General features: G+C 40.4%; 1 protein-coding gene across 1 annotated transcript in view; it reads right to left on the reverse strand.

Annotated features, from left to right (window-relative positions):
• OCA2 (OCA2 melanosomal transmembrane protein) overlaps positions 1 to 19,436 on the reverse strand; it is a gene marked incomplete at its 3' end in the record, with an annotated part of 212,861 nt that overhangs the window by 168,143 nt on the left and 25,282 nt on the right. Inside the window, exon 2 of the mRNA XM_084297206.1 lies at positions 11,482 to 11,771. Coding sequence (XP_084153332.1) covers positions 11,482 to 11,750 — 269 coding nt within the window. The 5' untranslated portion in view covers positions 11,751 to 11,771. The remainder of the gene's footprint in view (positions 1 to 11,481; positions 11,772 to 19,436) is intronic.

Consider the following 19,436-nt stretch of genomic DNA (forward strand, 5'->3'; position numbering starts at 1 on the left):
TAGAGCTTAGTAGCATGGTTTAATGGTGGACTTGTAAGTATTAGGTTAAAGGCTGGACTAGATGATCTTAGAGGTCTTTTCCAACATGAATGATTCTATGATTCTATGAACTTTGAGTGAGTTTACTCATTAAAAAAAATATATAAGCCTCACACAAACAATGTTTATATTAGCCTCCAGATTTTCATGCTTCTTTTTCATGTATTTTTTTAAAACACTGAAAATCCCAGAGGAACAAATTAAAGAAACGAGGCAGAATATAAAGGTAGCTGATAATAATACACTATTTACTGTCAACATTTGCAGAATATTGATTGAAACGATACAAGAATAAATGCAGTTTATTTCTCACAAAGATTACGCTTTTCCCTGTAGCAGCCCTTCACTAAGAGCATTGTAACATGTAAACACATACAGTTTCTGAGCCTCAGGAAACTCGTTCCACAGTGTTGGGTTCTGTTTTGCCACCAGATATCTTTTTTCTGCCCTTAAAGGCTGATATCTGTAGGGACCTCAAGGCTACAGTGTCAGAAAGGAACTATCTAATTTATGTTAACAAGAAGCTTTAAAACATAGGTTTTTGATTCAGTGGAATGGAATATGACTTTGAAACATAAGATCTGAGTCTGCAAACACAGTAAATATAGGTTTTCACAAATAAAAATAATAATAATAAACTATTATAAATTATGCATTCCAAGAAATTCTGAGAATTTCCTTGTCTCATTCTGACTAGCATGAAAATTATATCTGCAAGTCTCACCCCAAAGGGTGAGACTTATCAGAAAAAGTAAAGAATAATGATGCCATTTCAGCTTCCTTTCCTCCTGATTTAAGCTGTTATCATTCTCCAGCTAACAACATCATCCCGTGCACTGAAAAAGTCAACAAAACAAAATCAGGTCTTTCAGGGTTCAGAAGGAAATTCCTTTTCCTACTTGTCAGGTGGCTTTGTTCCAGCAACACGGTTTAACTGTACATCATACTTCTTGATAGCAACGATGCAGTACTTCCCTCCCTATCACACAGATGCCAGATTCTCTCTTCTCAGACACTGCATTCCTTCTGGACCTCTACAGAGTGACACTTTGATTACTCCATAATCTCACAGAGGTGATTTCTTTCCATCTTGCTCCTGACCTAGCATATTCTTGATGAGAAATGTCACGACATTTGCTATGCATGTTCTAAAAATCAGTGGCCTCCCAAAGCTAAACAAGACCTGGATATTGATCACCATAAAAAGATAGGATTCTGCTCAGTAGGCATATGGATAATAAGTCTGCATCCACATAAAAATTTCTGACTATCCAGACAGGAGGTTACATAAATAAAACCTCATTCTGTGCTCCCAAACAAAAAGAAAAGAGAAAAGGGAGAGAGTCAATGCTGCTGGCTACAAAAAGATAATTCTCCAGCAAGACAGTATCTGCAGAAAAGGGGAAACCCCATGCTGACAGAGCAGCCCATTGCCCTCAGCTTCTTTCTGTCTTCTTCCTCTCATTAAGGCAGAAGGCTCCAAGTTGCTACACAAAGAGAGATGAAAAACCAGCAGGTCCTTACAAATGAATACCACTAAAGAAGCAAGACAAATATGACTGTTTCCAAAAGCAGAAGAATTGAGACAAAGAATCTCTCTTATTGGTCCCGTCCTGGCAGAAGTGCCATGGAGCACGGCTAATTCAGACAGTTAAAGATGGAAGAAAGTTTATAAGTGTTTTGTTTCTTGAAGAAGGTTACTGCTTGAATAATCTATTAATTTTCAATCAAAAACACCCGTTAGCATTTTGAAAAGCATGAACTAACAGGCTTTTCATCAGAAAAATAAAAAAATATTAAAAATTAAAAATTAAAAATAATAATAATAATTAAAAAAAGCAAAGCCTATCCTTTGCTATGCACTGGACCAGTTACACAGCTGTTTGGTTATAAAATCAAACATATCAAAAAGGTTTAGTGCTCTTAAATTAACAGCATCTCCAAATAAGAGAAGTCTGACAGGCACATCAGATGCCTGAAAGCTGGATAAAGTGTAATGCCAACAAAACACAGCTTCTCACATGTATCTTTTGAATAAAACAACTGAAGAAACTGTTGCAAAGATAAACAGCCACTGCACTAACAAATGTCTTTTTAATATAGTCTGCACAAGCAGTTTGCAGAAAAGAAATTATCAATAGGGCATGGTATAGCATGAAATCTGAAGGGCACTCTGACAATACGAAAACACAAAGGAAAAAGAAAGGTAAGCAGATACACTAGGCAGAGGAGCAATGAAGTGGGGGGAAAAAGAGAGAAAACAAGACAAAAGAGAGACAATAAAATGACTGCTACCATAGAATCATAGAATCATAGAATATCCTGAGTTGGAAGGGACCCATAAGGATCATCAAGTCCAACTCCTGGCACCCCACAGGTCTACACAAAATTTTAGACCATGTGACTAACTGCACAGTCCAATAGCTTCTTAGTCATTGCTCTTAAAAGTTGTAATGTATAGGTAGCTCTTTTACACCTCCATAATCAGTATGTAACAATGGTTGTTCCTCTACACAAACAGAACAACTTTAAAGCCCAGATAATGGCATTGCACTTGACTCATGTCACTTAAAAGTAGATTGCAATTTATAGAATTATAGAACTTGGGTTGGAAGGGACCTTAAAGATTGCCCAGTTCCAGCCCCCTGCCATGGGCAGGGACACCTCCCACCAGACCGCATTGCTCAAAGCCCCATCCAACATGGCCTTGAACATTTCCTGGGATGGGGCAGCCACAGCTTCTCTGAGAAACGTGTTCCAGTGACCCACTGCCCTATGAGTGAAGAATTTCCTCTTAATATCTCATCTAAATCTCCCCTCTTTTAGTTTAAAACCACTATTCCTGGTCCTATTATTATCTTCCCAAGTGAAAAGTCACCCTGCATCCTTTCTGTAAGACCCCATTGAATACTAAAAAGCTGCAACGAGGTCTCTCGGGAGCCTTCTCTTCTCCAGGCTGAACATCCCCAGCTCTCTCAGCCTTTCTTCATAGGAGAAGTGCTCCAGCCCTCTGATCATCTTTGTTGCCCTCCCTTGTACCTGCTCTAACAGATCAACATCCTTTTTGTGCTGGGGGCCCCAGACCTGGATGCAGCACTCCAAGTGGGGCCACACAAGAGCAGAGCAGAGGGGACACAATCACCTCCCTCGCCCTGCTGGACACTCCCCTGTTGATGCAGCCCAGGATGCAGTTGGCCTTCTGGGCTGCAAGCACTGCTGGCTCATGTGAAGCTTTTCATCCACCAATTTCAAATAAATGTTTTAAAAAACAAACCAAAAATGAAATGCATGAGAAGCAGAAGTATGTTTTATACTACTTTAAGGTTATGTAATCTGAAAATTAATCAGAATAGTGAAAGAACTAAAACTACAGGAATTATCTCCCCTGGAAGCATTAGGTAAAATTGTGGGCTAGATAGGAGAAATATCATTACTCATGGTGGAGATAAAAAAGTAAAATTTAACTTAAGCCAAAAATGTATAGACATTAAATTTTTAAAATGCTATAAATTTAGAAAGGAAGGATAGACTCCATCAACATTCCTTCTTCATTGCTATAAGTATGGTTAAAATCTCAACCCTGTAGTGTTACGGCAGTTTATATATTAACTTAACTTTGGTGAATAACACTGAAACCTCAACAGGACAGGTTATGATGTCACTAAGATCATCCTTCTTGACAACAAAGACCAAATGTGATGTAGACCATGATACTGTGAAGATCTTGTCCATGAAGAAATGCATAGACAGCAGGGGCAGGAACCTGATAACTAATTCTGCATACAAGTAAATAAATACCTTTACATATAAGGAAGCTGGTGTCAATAGTTTATTTGGATAACCTCAAGGCATTATTTGTACGACCTAAATCTCCCTAGATTTATACAGTGCTTGACAAGTACGAAGACCAGAATTTTCTTTTCTCTGTCTCGCCTGTTTGAGCCTCTAAAACATTTGTTGGATTGACACAAGAAAATTCAGTCCTACTCTAAATTGTATATAAATTGGTACATTTGTTAACTGCTTGTGATGTGGAACTCGTGTTCTGCCTCACAAACATCATATTTCCAGCTGAAGAAAAGCATGACAGGTCCAGTGACGTTAATGGAGCTCTTTCAACTGCTGTTGACAGACCTACAGGTTCAAAGCTGCGACTAGTACTATATCCAAACACACAAATACTTATGACAATCTATCTTTCTTTTCTGCCAATGATAGTCTGTCTTCTGCAAAAATAGGCTAGTTGAAATATTTCTGGCCCTATAATCCTCTTCAGTACTGTTATACAACTATGAACAGATTTGCAATGGGTGTATGTTGTTATTTAATTTGTGGTCAAAAACAATAGCTTTCCACAAGCTGACGTTTAATTTTTTTACTCTGAAACATCCCTATTACTTACAGCTCTGGCTTAGCTCATATCTGGGGACAGTCCATTGTGCCACAACACATTGAGAGTTTGGTCTTATTGACCTGCACAAACAAGCAGTGGGAGCTACTCTGTACAGTAGGCAAAGAAGTGTACTGTGCAGCCACTCTGTACAGCTCGGCAAAGAAGCCATGTGCTACCAATAGATGTTATAAAACTGTGTATTTATGTAATATTATGACATATCCCTGCTGTTTAGGTTACACAATTAAAGATGCATCAGACAAAAACAGAGTGTATTCTCTGTTACCCTCCCTTCTGGGTTTACAGTTCCTTTTATCAGACTAAATTCAGGTTCATGCTTTTCACTCTAAGAGGTTTACATGCTGTACCAGCTGTCAATACACTCCTAAAGAGGATTGCAGCTCACATGTCATTGACATGGCTGAGGAGGTAGAGTTGCTCGTATCACTACTAGAAAGATTGGAGACAAAAGAATATTTCAAGCTGCTTTTACTTTTTTATTTTATAAGAAGAGAAAATCAATTGCATAAGACCACAAGAGTGGGTAGAAAAGTCACTGAGAAATATTTACCTACCTCATTAAAGGAAGCACTGCATTAGGTAAGGATTAGACTAACAATAATTTTATCAATAATATAGCGCTTCCTTCTCAAACAGCAAATGCAGCAAATGTTTTGCCACACATACCAGTTCAATATAACTGCCAGCATGGCTGTCTGAGACAAATGCTTTCATACTCCATCATTGCCAGAGCTTCACTTCAGGCAGGGGAGCCCTTATAAAAACTCTCCTGGATGACACCAGGAAGTGACTGGCAGATGGACTGTGTTTACTGTCCCTACTAACTGGCAGAGAAAAAGGGAATTGCTCAGAAAGTGTGAGCAAAACCCTCAGCCCTTCACAGCTGCTTCTGAATGATGCTAATTCACAGGCAGTACTGAGTCAGTATCTTCTGCTGCATTTATGAAAACTGTGAGTTTCTGTAAGTGCCAATCTATCTATTTTCTATTTCACCCTGCCTGAAAGAAATATAAAATGTGCAAAGGAAAAAAAAAAATGATCAAGTACATTAATTCTGAACCTACCCACTTTTGACAGGACCTGGCTCCAGCTCACTATTCTGTCCCTGACTTAGCTCTGACCTGCTGTGGACAGAGCTCTGTGTGGTCTCTGACTTCTGCTGGTCCATTAGCACAATTATTCCAGGTTGCCCATGAAGTCCCATTAGTACCTATCAAGCAGAGAATTGCTTGCTTGGTCACTGTAAGCATTTCGGTGACTCATTTATCAGCTTTTGCTGTATTTCAGAGTAAATCACTTGAGCTCCTTATGAATAACAGTTTTGGGGAGAAAAAAAAAAAAATGATTTGCCAGACTACAGACTCTGATCCTTTTTTTTTTTTTTTTAATTCACTGGCTAACTCTTGCCATCTCCACTTATCTATTTTTCCATCAAGTACATTCAATTTAACATGAACTTCAGCTCTTAAATGTATGACTGCCACCATTCTGGAAACTTTTGCTGTAGCTGAGGAATGATTTCCAGTGCTTCTAATGCAAAAGGACAAACCAATCTGATGCTAATTAATTCTAATGGAGAGACATTTAAAGTGTTGGGCAGACTGAAACACATCTCTACCACCAAGCAGAACTGTGCCCTAAAACAGTAAACAGGGTGTTAAAAAAAAAAAAAAAAAAAAAAAAAAAAAAAAAAAAAAGAGAGAGAGAAAGAAAGAAAGAAAGGAACCAAATGTATATTTTTGTAGGACTGTTTAGTGTGGGTGGAGTTGTTTGTTGTTTGTTTGTTTGTTTTTTGAGGGATCATGGGCTTCCATGTTATTTTGCTAACACTTCTAATCTTTTGTTGGAAGATGGAGTTGTAAATACTCACTAGTGCAAGGTATTCAGAGAAAACAAGGAGTGCCATTAGGTCTGCTGGCTCGTTTCAAGGTTTGGGACTGACAGTTTAACTGCAGCTTTGGGAATGTTAGGATGTTTTATCTTAACTGGGGACTGGTCACATTAAAGCCTGGCTTACAACCATGGCATTTACTTCCTTTTATCTGTCTCATTCCACAGTTCACCACATCCTGGTCTCACTCTACTTCACACCATTTTGGCTTCGCCCAGTGTCTTTCTGTAGCCACATACAAGGGCTTGCATTCATCCTCCTCAATATTGCTACTGCCTGCATTTTCATGATATCTCTCCTGCCAGATACTTCTCCATCCACCTGTGTCCCAGAGCCCCCTCTGTGCTCAGCAGCAATTCTCCAGGAGCCAGTCCTGGGCAGAGGCTGTGGCAATATTTTTTGGCAAACACTCAGTATGAACTAAGATATCCCAGCTCTCACCTAGCTACCCTAACTACTGGGAGCAACAGTATCCTGCAAACCCTTCATCTCTCCCTTGAGACCCTTTTATCTTCAACAAAATAATCACTGGAAGAAGGAACAAGAGAAAGAGATAAAACAATGCTGATTATCAGATTTACTTAGAAACTAGAATACCTACCTTACAGTTCCTCCTTCAATGGATGTTTCATGATTTAGAGAGATAAAAGCATACAGAACAAGGCATACAGAACAGTTTTTCAAAGAAAAGGCTTCACTGAGGTATACTGAGTGACTGAGTTATTTGCTTCATCTTACACTGATAGCTCCTCACATCAGCTATTTAAGCCCCATGCATGCCCTCCTGCTCAGCTGTGATTGCCTCTATGCAACACATTTCTTCTCAAAGTCTGGCTGTCTTGTTGGATTGGTGGATTTTTGCTTACAAAAATGTCCTGTCAGAATCAAAAAGCAGTTGAGTGTCTACAGGGGACTGCTAGGGTTTTAGTCTGCTGATGACAGAACAGAAATAGTAATACATGACTAATTTGAAACATTGTAAATAATTATAACAAATAAGCACTGAGATGAAAAATAGTACACAGAAACAGAAGAACTAAAGAACTCTGAACACAGGAAAATTCATCATGAGTGAGGTTTCTGTCTCTGTATTTCATTAACAGAAAAGAAAAAAAAAAAGTTAAAATCAGTCTTATGTGTGACATGCATATTTTGTTCAAGTGAAACCCAACATTGCCCTTAAGTTATGTCATACAACCACGTTTCTGCCATCCTTCTGCTACCACTCTCAGAAGCTCTTTTCCAGGAACTGGGGAACATCTAGTTAGAAGGGGGCAGCAGAACTTTCCAATAATCTATTTTCCTATTTTGCATAACATTGTCTTTCTGTTATACTTCCTATCTTTCAAGCTAAAAGTTTGCTAGAAGTGCTGACTGCTTCTTTCGAGGTACAGCTTCCGTTTTTGAGGGGGATTTTGTGATGCAGTTGGGGCAGCAACAGAGAACTGTAATCGGAACTGACAGAGTCTCTGCAGTCCTGTGCACCCACACAGTGTGCTCACAGCAAGCTGTGTTGGAGCTGTATTATAGCTGTATTATTGCTAATATGGAGGCCACATGCCTCCATATTAGCAATGAACACTTGAGAGCATATTCAGCATCAAATGAACCACATTAGATCAATTAGCGAAGACGTGACTTTAAAATTTCTTCAATATTACTTGTTCACTGCAGTGTCACATCATTTCAGGATCCTCACAGGAAATTCAAAACTCAGAAACATTCACTACTGATAAGAAATGAAAAGAAAGACAAAAGTGTCACCAGTCAAGCAGTGAGCAATATCACTAGAAGCTACACAAGAATGATGTATGTGTCAGTTTGCTGTGAAGTCACTTATCTATCCTGGACTACTTCTCTAATGTTTGCATGATTGACATGAAAAATCAGAATGGTTCCTACATAAACATGCAATTATAATGTGAAAACAACTGCTTTCCCTGTGTGGCTGTTGAATAGAAGAAGATCCCACTTTATTCTAATAGCCAACGATCAAAATTAGTCTTAGGACACATAAAGAGTGTTTTGAATGTTTTTGAGCTATTTTTTCCTCAGTCATTTTCCCCTGTCTGAAGAAGCTTTTAAATTGTCACATAAATTTTACTTATTTAGACAGTAACCATGTCTTCTTTTGACATCAAATTCTAACTCGCATAAATGTCCTTTAAATTAGCAATATGTCATCATAATTATAAATCAAAACTAAGATTTATAATCCCTCACTCCTAAAGGCATAATTTCACTTTCTTACAATACAGTACAATAGCTTATCCTCTCCCAGCTTCTCCAACTAACAGGAAATGCAATTGCAATCTTTCTGTTGTATTGGTGCAAACCAAGAATTCAATAGAGATTTTTACCTCACTGACCTTCTCACTGCAAACCAATCATTTCCCTACTGATCCTGGGACCACAGATTCAGGGTAAAGGAAGAGATGAATTTGGTTGATTGTTTTTACCTTTCCTTACAGAAATGAGCATTACGTAAGTGAAACTGAAAGACAGGAGAAATACTGAGAGAAATAGTTTTGCCTGATGAAACACAAATTCAAGCATATTCAAAAAAAAAAAAAAAAAGTGTTATTTTTTATCATGGGGATCTATCTTCTTAATGAGGCATTAAAGTTAAAGAAGATATTTCCAAGGACTATCTTATTAAATAACCAACAAATTCCAGGGCCAAATTCATCTAAATGTAACTAAAGTGGAGTTATTCTAGGGCTTGGTTTCATCACCTTCTTTTCACTGTCTAATTTCTCATGAAAAGTTCACAAATATACTCAGTGCACAACTGCCATCATTTTTTAATTTTATTTTAAGAAGATAACAATATTATCTGACCACCTAAAAGAGGTACAGCCAGAAATTACATCAAAAAAAAAAAAAAAAGGGACCAAAAGGACAACATGAAATGAATGCAACAGGGTCTGGTTACTTTATTACCCACTCTTCCACCACTTTTGTATTCCAAAGAAGAACTTTCTTTTTTCAGTAACATAGTTTTTAATAGCATCAGAAAGTAATTGGTTAAAAGGGATTACTATTCATCTTATTTCTATAGAAAAATTTATTTCTATGGTGGCCTTTGAAGCTCACTAACTCCTAGGCTGAAAACAGTTGACATCACCCCCTTCCAGTGGATCAAAAAGGAGGATTTCAGATTTGGTTGACACAAAGATATGTTTGGCTTCTCCTGTGGAAGCAGCACTGCTGCTGATGACACCAAGAAGACTGAAGAGCCTTTCTCTGTGGACATAGCTTGTACATGCATAGACAAGATGGAAGAAAATAGCCTGTGCTTTTGGAAATGTCAGGGCTAACCTAAAAAGCATGGCCAGAGAGCAGTGTCAAACCTTCCTGCAAGGTAAGGGACTTGGGAAGGTGTCATGGCACGGTGTCTATGAGCTGAAAGGCATTTTCATGTACCAAGATGATAATAAGATATTAATGAAAAAGAGCCTGATCAACCCATTACGCAAAGGCTGAGGAGAATGAATGAAGTTCAAAATCAAAATCCAAACTTCAATAGTGTTTTGCACTATGTTAAAACCTGTATTTCTAGTAGACCACTATATACCACACAGTGCAGTTCAGTGTAAATAAACACCTCAGACAGATGCAGTCCCACTGAACACCACTAGACCTCATTTGCTGTGCAGTTCAGAGGAACATGCCTGTGTTTCCTATAGTGAGGAGTACTGGAGGAAGTCTGACTCTTATTTCAGTGTGAAGGATGTTCTGTGCATGGTCCAGGACCACTGTGGATGGTCCAGTCTTCATACAGAGCCCAGAGAACCTAATGCAATGTAACAAAAGCTGGAGGGTATTGTTCTTCAATATGTGATGGAAATTAGAAAGCATTTTGACAGGTAGGCAGCTCAAGACAACACACACACTAACCATAAAATACCTAGAGGATTATGCTGTAGTCAAATGAAAATGTTCAGTCCAAAATAGGGTGGATATCTACTTCCCTAAAAAAAAGGACCTCAGTTAATTCAAGAACACCTTCTTAAAGGTAATTTTTGCAACTGAGATAAATCCTCTGTTCTGTTAAATGTTTTTTTTAGAAAGTCTGGTCTCAGTTCACATTTGAACAATTCAGAAAGCCTTGGAATCTTATCCCTGAAAGATAATTCAGCAATTTAAGTTAAGTAGATGCATTAAAACAAACCATAAAGACATGCCAGTTTAGTGAACCTTTATATGGAGAAAAAAAAAAAAAAAAAAAAAAAAAGATTTACTCTCCTCTCTCCTCCTTTTTTAATGGTTAGTACTCTTCTTTGCAAGCAAAAGAACAATTGACATTAAAAGTTAATACTTATTCTACTGAAACTCGTCAAAAAACTTGTGAACCTGCAAAAGTTTATCCATGGTTTTATCTGCATTCTGTCGAGTAGTCACATTGATTAAAGGGTAATTACTCATAATAGAGGGGTCACATAGATAACATTAGTATTTTAATTGCAGCTGACATACATTGGCTAAAATATACACTACAAGCCAGACACGATTCATCTCTATATATCTATAGATAGATATATATATATATAATATGTATATATATATTTTGCAGGAGCAAGAGAGGTAAAAATTAAACAAGGAGAAACTTCAGGAGATTCTTTCCTGATCCCTAATATATTACTATAAAACATCAGATATACATTTGTCTGTAAGACAGCATAGAGATGTTTCTTTAATTTTACGCCTATTCCTGAGTCACTCACGGTGACTACATTTTACTCAACAGGAAAAGTGTTATCAGAAGGCCTGGAGCTACTGCCTGCCTTTGCAGGAAGGTGGGTGCAGCTTTCTGAAAAAGATGGGGGCTGAGGCCTGAAGACTGCTTTATCCCTGTATGTTTTATGTCACTTTGTGACACCAAGCAAGGAAGGAAAACCACATGTCTAATCTTGAAAAGAGCAAAATGGGCCCATAGCTGCTATTAAAGCTGAGATTAGTTCAGAAATCCACCACCCTCCTAAGGCAATTAAGACTGCTCTGATGTCCCATTAAGCTTTCTGTTCACTTTGTGGGAGAAAAAACATTTTCTTATTGACAATACATATCTTCTTTGCAAGGAAGTAAAAATGAATTTGAATTAGAAGAAAAATATTCTGTTTGTCCTGATTCTTACCTTCCCTGTATGGGAACTTGAGTGAAATCCTTCCCCAAAGCAACACAGTCATCCTCCCCTATTGCTCTGTTTTCACAAAGCATCTGTGGCTCTCCAAGACTAGCTACCATGCCATGATATTCTCTTAATAGTCGCAGCTCATTGCAACTTCTCGTCCCCGGTTTGGATGCCACTGTTGCAGATAAACCAGTTTCATGTGAAGGGGTCTGATTCAGCTCCATCTCTTGTTGTCTAGAAATTGTACTGTCATCTTTGTTATCCAAGTACATCTGTCCCTGGGGGGTGTTCTCCTAAAGAAAGTGAAAACAAATATATTAGGACTAAATTGAATTGACTCAATGTTTACTTCAGTACAAGCGTGTTAAAAATGCCAAGCAGTAGATTTTTGTGTGCACCTTTGGATATCTCTCTTGTTGGTTTATTTCCACCAGGAATAAATCCAAAGTTTTAAACCTCTTTGTAACTTCAAAATTAGTCATTATAAAAAAGCACAGAAATATATAAAGAGACCTTTTCCATGTCTGCCATGATTTTCTCCCACAAATTTTCCAGGAACTTGCACTGACCTGTCCCACAAAATAAGCCATAATCACTTATGGATCAGTGTGGGCTGGCATTGTGGCTGGTTAATGAGAAACAAATGCAGCCACAGTGCTATCAGTGAGCTTTGGGATTTACTTCAGAAGCACAAAAATACCAATTCTTCAAGATCTGTGTGCGTGGAAATCCAGCTTATGCCAGGAAGAATTAACTCAGATTTACAGACCTCTTAACATTGGGAAAGTGGGACTGGAAACAAAATTCTGGCCAAATTTGAAGGGGAGATTTATCTGTTGATAAATCAGATATGAAGACAGAACATCAGATATGAAGACAGTGAGACCCAAGCTCCTGTTGGATGCAGCAACTGCACATGCCAGCTCTTCTGCCACCCAGCACCTGGGCACAGGCCTGGGCCAACAGGGACTGGCGCAGAGGCCACAGACTCAGAAAGGCTCCCCCTGCAGAATACTTGGGGTTGTGTTAATGCCATTTCACCACATCATATGGCTTTTACCTTGACCACAGCAGTGGCCATGGCCCTACTGAAACCACTGCTCCCTTCCCGGCCCACAAGCTCCCTCTGAAAGCCATTGTCAGGCTGAAGTGCTGCCACAGGCAGCAGCCCTTCGTTAAGCAGATCAGATATTCAAGGTTTCTGAAGACAAAATGCCATTTCACCAGCTGCCAGCGGCACTTATGAAATGTGAATCCAACCTTGATGAAAATTAGGTTCTATTATATGATTATTAACAGTGATTATAATAAAACTTAGTGCGTAACAGTCAAAAAGCTTTTATACTTTGATCATTAAAATTCGATGTGAAAAGTTACAAAAAAAAAAAGCACTTCAGAATACCACAAAGTGCCCAAATCAGACACAGAGACCGAGTTAGAGAGCAGCCCTTCTTGAACACATGCTGAGGAACCTAATTATGGGTCTATTTAAGTGCAAAGTGGCAAAGCCACCACAGAGGACAGCAAAAGCCTGGGACACAGGCCTGCCAGCCTTGTGTGTCCGAAAGGCAGGGGACAGCAGCCATTTTGGAGCATGTCCCCACTCCTCCCTTCAGGGACCTCAGCAAAGGACAGGCAGGTAGACCTGCAGGGCCATGGGGCAGAAATAGCACAGTAATAGGGAATAGGCCCAGCAGGAGAAATCACTGGAAATGGAAATAACAGAAAGTCAATTGTGGCTTCGTGCAGCTTTGAGCTCTCCCAGTCGCACAGCTCAAAAAGGATAGAGGACCCTGAAAGGAATGACTGAAATAGTAATAGAAACACAGATCTTGGCTCCAAGCAAAGATGGGCTTGCAAGACAAATCTAAATCAGAATTTCCCCAGGTGGCATATCCTTCTCTAGTGCTTTCTATTCCCAGTATCCTTCGTTCTCATATCCTAATCTTCTTCACCTGACTTTATAAGGACCTGCACTTAGATTGTCTAATTTGACTCTTGCCATCATTAGCAGCCTGGAAAACATCAGCACAAATAAGCCTTTGTTTACTTGGCCTTTCTTGGTTTTCTTGAAAGAGAGGAGAAAGGAAGGGAAGGCAGTAGGGAGAGTGTGCTGAATTGCTGGAAGAAGTCAGCAAAGCTACTCCCTTCACAGGGATCCCACTTTGGGGCATGACTGGCACGCATCACAAAACACTAATGACACTTAAATTTGCGATGGATGATACTCTCCCCCAGATATTTCCTTGAAGGGACAAGTCCCTTTGTCACCCAGTATAAGGAGCAGAAGCATGGCTGATGTAGTACCAACTACACCATCAGTGAGCTGGTCCAGGCATTTTCTACTGTCTGGAAAGCACTGAATATTGGTGACCCGTGACAAAATCCTGAGTAAAAGTCCAGGAAAGCTGGGCTTGTTGCATTGTACCTTGAGATGAAAGGCTGGTGGTGTGGGGCAGGCCAACTCACAGCACATGGAGGCCAACACCACCCCATCAACACCCTTATGCCACCTCTGGTAAGCTGCTGCCCTACAAGGCAGCCACTTGCTGCCTGTGCTAAAATCACAACCTTCCTTCCACTCTAATAGATAAGTTTGGAATGCAAATATTTCAAACTGCACATGGAAAATATAATAGTTCTTGTCTTCAATCTCACTATATATATTTACATACTGGTTTTATTAAGACTGTAAATTATAATTGAGCTATCTTCCCACTTGTTACATTTTTCATAACATTTGGTTTGTCTGAGCACCTGCTGTGAAAGTATACAGACCTTCAAGTGATGTCAGGCTGTGGAAACATGAGCTCCATCTGTACTAGTTTTTTTTAAAGACAAGAACCTGAACACAACCTCTAAAATTGATCCCGTGTCACCCCCAAAAAATGGGAGTTTTATCTTGAGTTGAGTAAGGACTAAATCAGTTAGGGTCTTATAAGTACAGAGCCTTAGCCTGAAAGAAATTTATTTTAAGAACTAACATCAATGAAAAATAAAAGAATGCCAAGGACAAAAAGCTTGAGAGAAAACCTGATGCCTGGATACCAAATCATAAACCACATTATTGCACATTCACAAAAGCTTTGCAAAAAAAAATAAAATAATACAGCATCATTTTGCCACAAGAGACAGGTTTGATTGTGATTACCCACGTAGCTAAAACATTGCTAAGGCAACTATCACCATGGTATCTAAGCTTCTAAGACATCGGTGCATTTACCATTCAAGAAAATCTCAAATGACTGCACTTCTCTGTAGTTACAGAACTTTTTTTCACTTTTATTTCTTCTTCCTTTTTCTTATCTTACAATGCCTCCATCAGCAATGAGACATAGGTGAGATGTTACCATGTGAAGGTGAGGAGAGATTTTAGCCAAGGAAAGTTCATTTGGGGTTCATCTGTCTGGAGCCACACACCAGCAAGAGTTTTTTAGCCACAGCTAGAAATTGATCCAGCAACCACCCATCTGGACTTTGCCTATGAATACAGTATTTAAGCAATATTTGTTATCCTTTTTCATCCTTTTCATCCCAGTCCAAGCAGTTGAACATCTGTTTTTAAAGTACTAGTACAGAATTTCTTTTTTTGTTAAGTTTTCAGATGTTAATAAGATCAACAGGCTATCTGAATTATTTTATTTAAGAGGGTTTGTGTAGCATGTATTTTAGTTGCAAAACGTAATGCTGGAGGCAAATGATGTAGCTGGTAATATATCATTTAAAACATTATTTTCCTCAGTATCACTAAGCACAAGGTAGCATCTCTGCAATCAAAAATGAAGAAGAATTTAATCTTAGAGCCCATGAGGCTACAAAATATGACATCTTCTTGAGAGAATATCCATAAGCAGCATGTTTTCTGTCTTGTGCATCTCATGATCCATCAAAGCCTTTCTCCCACCAAGACTGGAAAAAATATTACCTCTACACTCAGTCACCTTTGCATTACCAGGCAGAAAGCCAAATTCTAAAAAATATATACTGGAAGAGGGAATGTGTGGTGCTGCCCAGCAGGATATGCCACCATGCCTGCCTGGCTCAGGCAAAGGAAAGCGTGGCTTTTTAAGCAACTGTCATGTTCACCCCCCCCAGGGCTCAGATGTGCCAGGGAGCCTCTCTCCCAAGGCAAATTAAAGCCAGATATCACCTGCCTGGGAAGGCTCTCTACATCACCCGAGCCTAAATAAACCTCTCTCCCACCAAATCCTCTCTCAGCCTGCCCCTGTGCCAGAAGCAGAGGCCAGAGGTACAAACTGCTGAGAAGGAGCTCACAAAGTGCTCACAGAGCACCCCAAGGCAGATGTGCCACCAAGGCAGCTTTCTATATATGCATCTCCCTCTGGGTATGCATCTCATGACAGCTTCACCACAAGTCAGACAGGTAATACTGTACTGGCCTCCTGTGGCAAAGATGCCTAAAAATTTTCTCAGCTGCAGGGAGGAAAGTAACAACTCCTAGTCTATGGCCCTGAGAAACAGCAGGGCTTCAGCACTACAGATGAGAAGTCCTCCCATGGCAGGGTTGTTCCTACAAGGCCATTGCCCTGCATAACCCTGACCCTGCTGCCCAAAGGACAGGCGAGAACCGTTCCCAACACTGGGTAAAATTCTTTACCCTAGACTGCAGCCAAAAAAAGACACCACACACACAAAAGCTCCCACACCAGCACTGCCAAAATATGCTTATTTATACTTATTTACTTTACTTGAAGAAAAGGTGCTGGGGTGTCTAACACTATGATGTGCAAGCAAGAATTCCCAGTGTTTCTTATTTGGTAGGTTTTGTCTTATAAACAGAAAGTGTTTGTAACTGTAGGAAGCAGGTGAGACTGGTTTGGGCTTAGAGGGTGTAACAAATTATTTTGACATACATGATTTGACAGTATATCCCACTGCTGCTATTTTCCACAGAAGCTGTGCCTATCCTACTTAAAGGATCTCCTTTATCCCATAGGGTGGCATTAGTGATTGCATGGAATAATGCTGCACAGAGCAGTCCTCCCTTGTGTGTCTGAGTGGGAAGACTACAGAGCAGGGCTGGCCACAATGGATTGTCACTACTTTTCCTTCAATGACTTTGGGGTCTTCTTTTCTTTGGAGGTGAGACAGCATGGAGCCATTTGCTGTGGCCTCACACTTTATGTTGTCACTCAGGGATGGGCCCACATGTGTCCAGGAAAGTGAGGAAGGGCTCCAGCCACAGTGCCTTGCAAGAATTCAGCAGAGGCCCCAAAATCTCACTGCTGCAAGATAGTGGCTGCCCTTTTGGTGGCTTCCTGCATTTGGGAGGCAGCCCTTGATGGATCACAGCCTTCACAGTCTTACAGACTTCCCAGCTCAGCAAAAGCCCTGACACCTTGCTTCTCAGACCTTTCACACATGGGACCATGACCTTGTTGGTGCCTTGCCTCCTTTGGACTGGCATCCCATATGTGACCACAGAGCTCAGGGAAGATACGGGAGCAATGGCCTGGCAGGATGGATGTCCCTCGCTGCAGAGGGGTGATGGCCAGGCTAGGAGGTCCTCAGATGGGGCAAGGTGGACTGGACAATCAGAGTGAGTAAATGGGAAGTCTGCTTCAGGACGAGGAGTGAGGGAAGTTGTGGGGGGTCTGGGCATGGCTGGTGACAGAGTACGAGGAGGAAGATTTTGGGCTGGTCATGATGGTGATGGTCATGATGGAGAGGGCTGCGCAGTGGGCAAACTTATTGTGTAGTCCTGATTCAAATAACTAACCAGATAGCACCACTTGCAGGCTATGAGACCATAGACAAGTAACTCAGGGGAGAAACCACTTTCAGGCCACCAGACAAAAGAAAAAGACTTGGTGCTATTTTTGTTTTTAGAGTGCAGTCACACAGACAACTGCACCAGTGGCAGCAAACCACAGCAGAGGAGCAAAACCAAGCAGCCCAGGTGGCAACTCCTTTACAGAACGAAGATGTCTAATTGCATCCCAAAAAAGCGTAAAACCACTGGGCTGGCTAAGAAAAGTAGCTGAAAAGCGAGTGGGGAAAAGCCACGGCACCGCCACCGCGGCAGCACTGCGGGTACGCGGGCAGACGCTGACCCCTGCTGGCAGCCTCGCCGCCTGCCAGAAAAGGGTTTTCCCCAGAAAAATAAATAAATAAATGCATGTATACACAGGAACACACGTTTTTAAAGCAGGGTGTCCCCCAAGCCACACGCGGGTCCACTGGTGGGGTGAGGGGTGATCGCAGAGCAAGTATTTGCACACTTAGGGTGTGCAGAGGAGAGTCTGGCCGTCATTGAGTCTCCTCCCGCTGCAGGATTCACCTGGTTGTTCATGGATAAAATATCTATAAATAGCTGGGAGACAGTGTTTCTGGGTAGGCAGCAATGATCTCATAGGGCTTTTGTACACAGCTGAGGCAGGTAATGTTTGTAATGTATTTTGAGATATTGATTAGCAGTGGTCAGCTGGATTTTAAGGATCAGTAAAATAAAAAAGTTAAACTGTTTAGGGGGTCTCATTCAGTCAAGTTGAAGATGCCGTTGGCACAGAGAGTCCTGTCATCATCAGGACAGCAACTAAGCATCCTGTTTGAGAGCTTCAGATACATCAGAAATTAGGCTTTTTTTTTTTTTTTTTTTTTTTTAAAGAAAAAAATGTCCCTGCATAACTGCATCACAATGCCCTGCTCTTGCTCTATCTAAATAGTCAGTTTGGGGAGCCCTTTAGGAGGAGTTCTTGATGAAGGAATAATTTTAAATGAAGACCTATCAGCTTGGTTATTAGGAGCAGGGTGCATTGTAGGCATTATGACAATCAAACGAGCCAGTTCAAAAAAAAAAAAAAAAAAAAAAAAAAAAAAAAGCCCAGAAAAACAGTAATTTCCTTTTTTTGTCTCAATAGGCACAGTTCTCAAGTGTCTGATCAGACACAGATAGCTAAGCTGCAATACTTCGTATGGTTAGGCCCCAGTTAATGCCCTGGGTCCACATACAGCCCATGGAAAGGAACAAGCCCTGGCCACCAGGCTCACCTGAGCACCTGAGACAGGGCAAATGCATCATACTCCAGAAATTCCTGCATCTCCCACTGACCACCAAGGGACCTGGGGGTGAGGGAGATGTGTACTGTACCACAAAGCAATGCTGTACAGTTACTGAGGTCAACATCGGGGCTTGGCCATTTGAAGATTTGCTTAAGCTGTCACATTTCTGAAACAGTACAGTTGTTGAAGCAGATTTCTTGCTGGCAAGCTGAGCAGGTAAAGGGAGAGGGAGAATGAAAGTCAGTATTAATACAAGTCACTGGACAACTTAGTCAGGCAATGCTGTTCAAGAACTATAGATGCATCATCAGCACACAGGACCTGTGAAGCACCCTCACTGGAGACAAAATGGCTCCCACCTTGTGGAGGGAATGGGAGGGAGAAGCACCGTTCCTGATGAGCCTGGAGATGCAGGGTGCTGTGTTAGAAGGAGGCTATATCAGAAGGAAGATGATACAACTTTCAAATAGATTCTTTTGGATTTAGGGCTTGGTCTTACTTTAGGGGAAAAAAAAAAATACTCTAGAAGAGACTTGTAAAATGTAGCTCCAAACTATTCAGGAAATGCAGTTTGCTTTAGTTGAGACATACTGAGAAACCAGGCAGGTTCGAAAGGAAAAACAGTCTCTTTCCTGTCATGACCCATATGCAAACCCAGAGAGAGTTTTCTTCTCTCCTTCAGCTATGAAAGTTCTTTTTATGCCATAAAGTTAATGCTATTCTTTTAAAAATGCATTCTGTATTCTTTTAAAAATGAGATCAATAGCAAATACCATGTTACAGGAAAGCTACCTAGCCTGCTGAGATGCCGAAGGCCTTTCATGAAGCCTCTGTGCAAGAATATGAAATGATTGACACTGATGAGGAAAACTCCAGCACTATAGCCTTGCTAGAGGACTTTTGAGAGTCTTTTTGACTTCTCTCTGGCGCTTTCA

The sequence above is a fragment of the Netta rufina genome (assembly GCF_964035555.1).
Source record: "Netta rufina genome assembly, chromosome: 1".
NCBI lineage: Eukaryota > Metazoa > Chordata > Aves > Anseriformes > Anatidae > Netta > Netta rufina.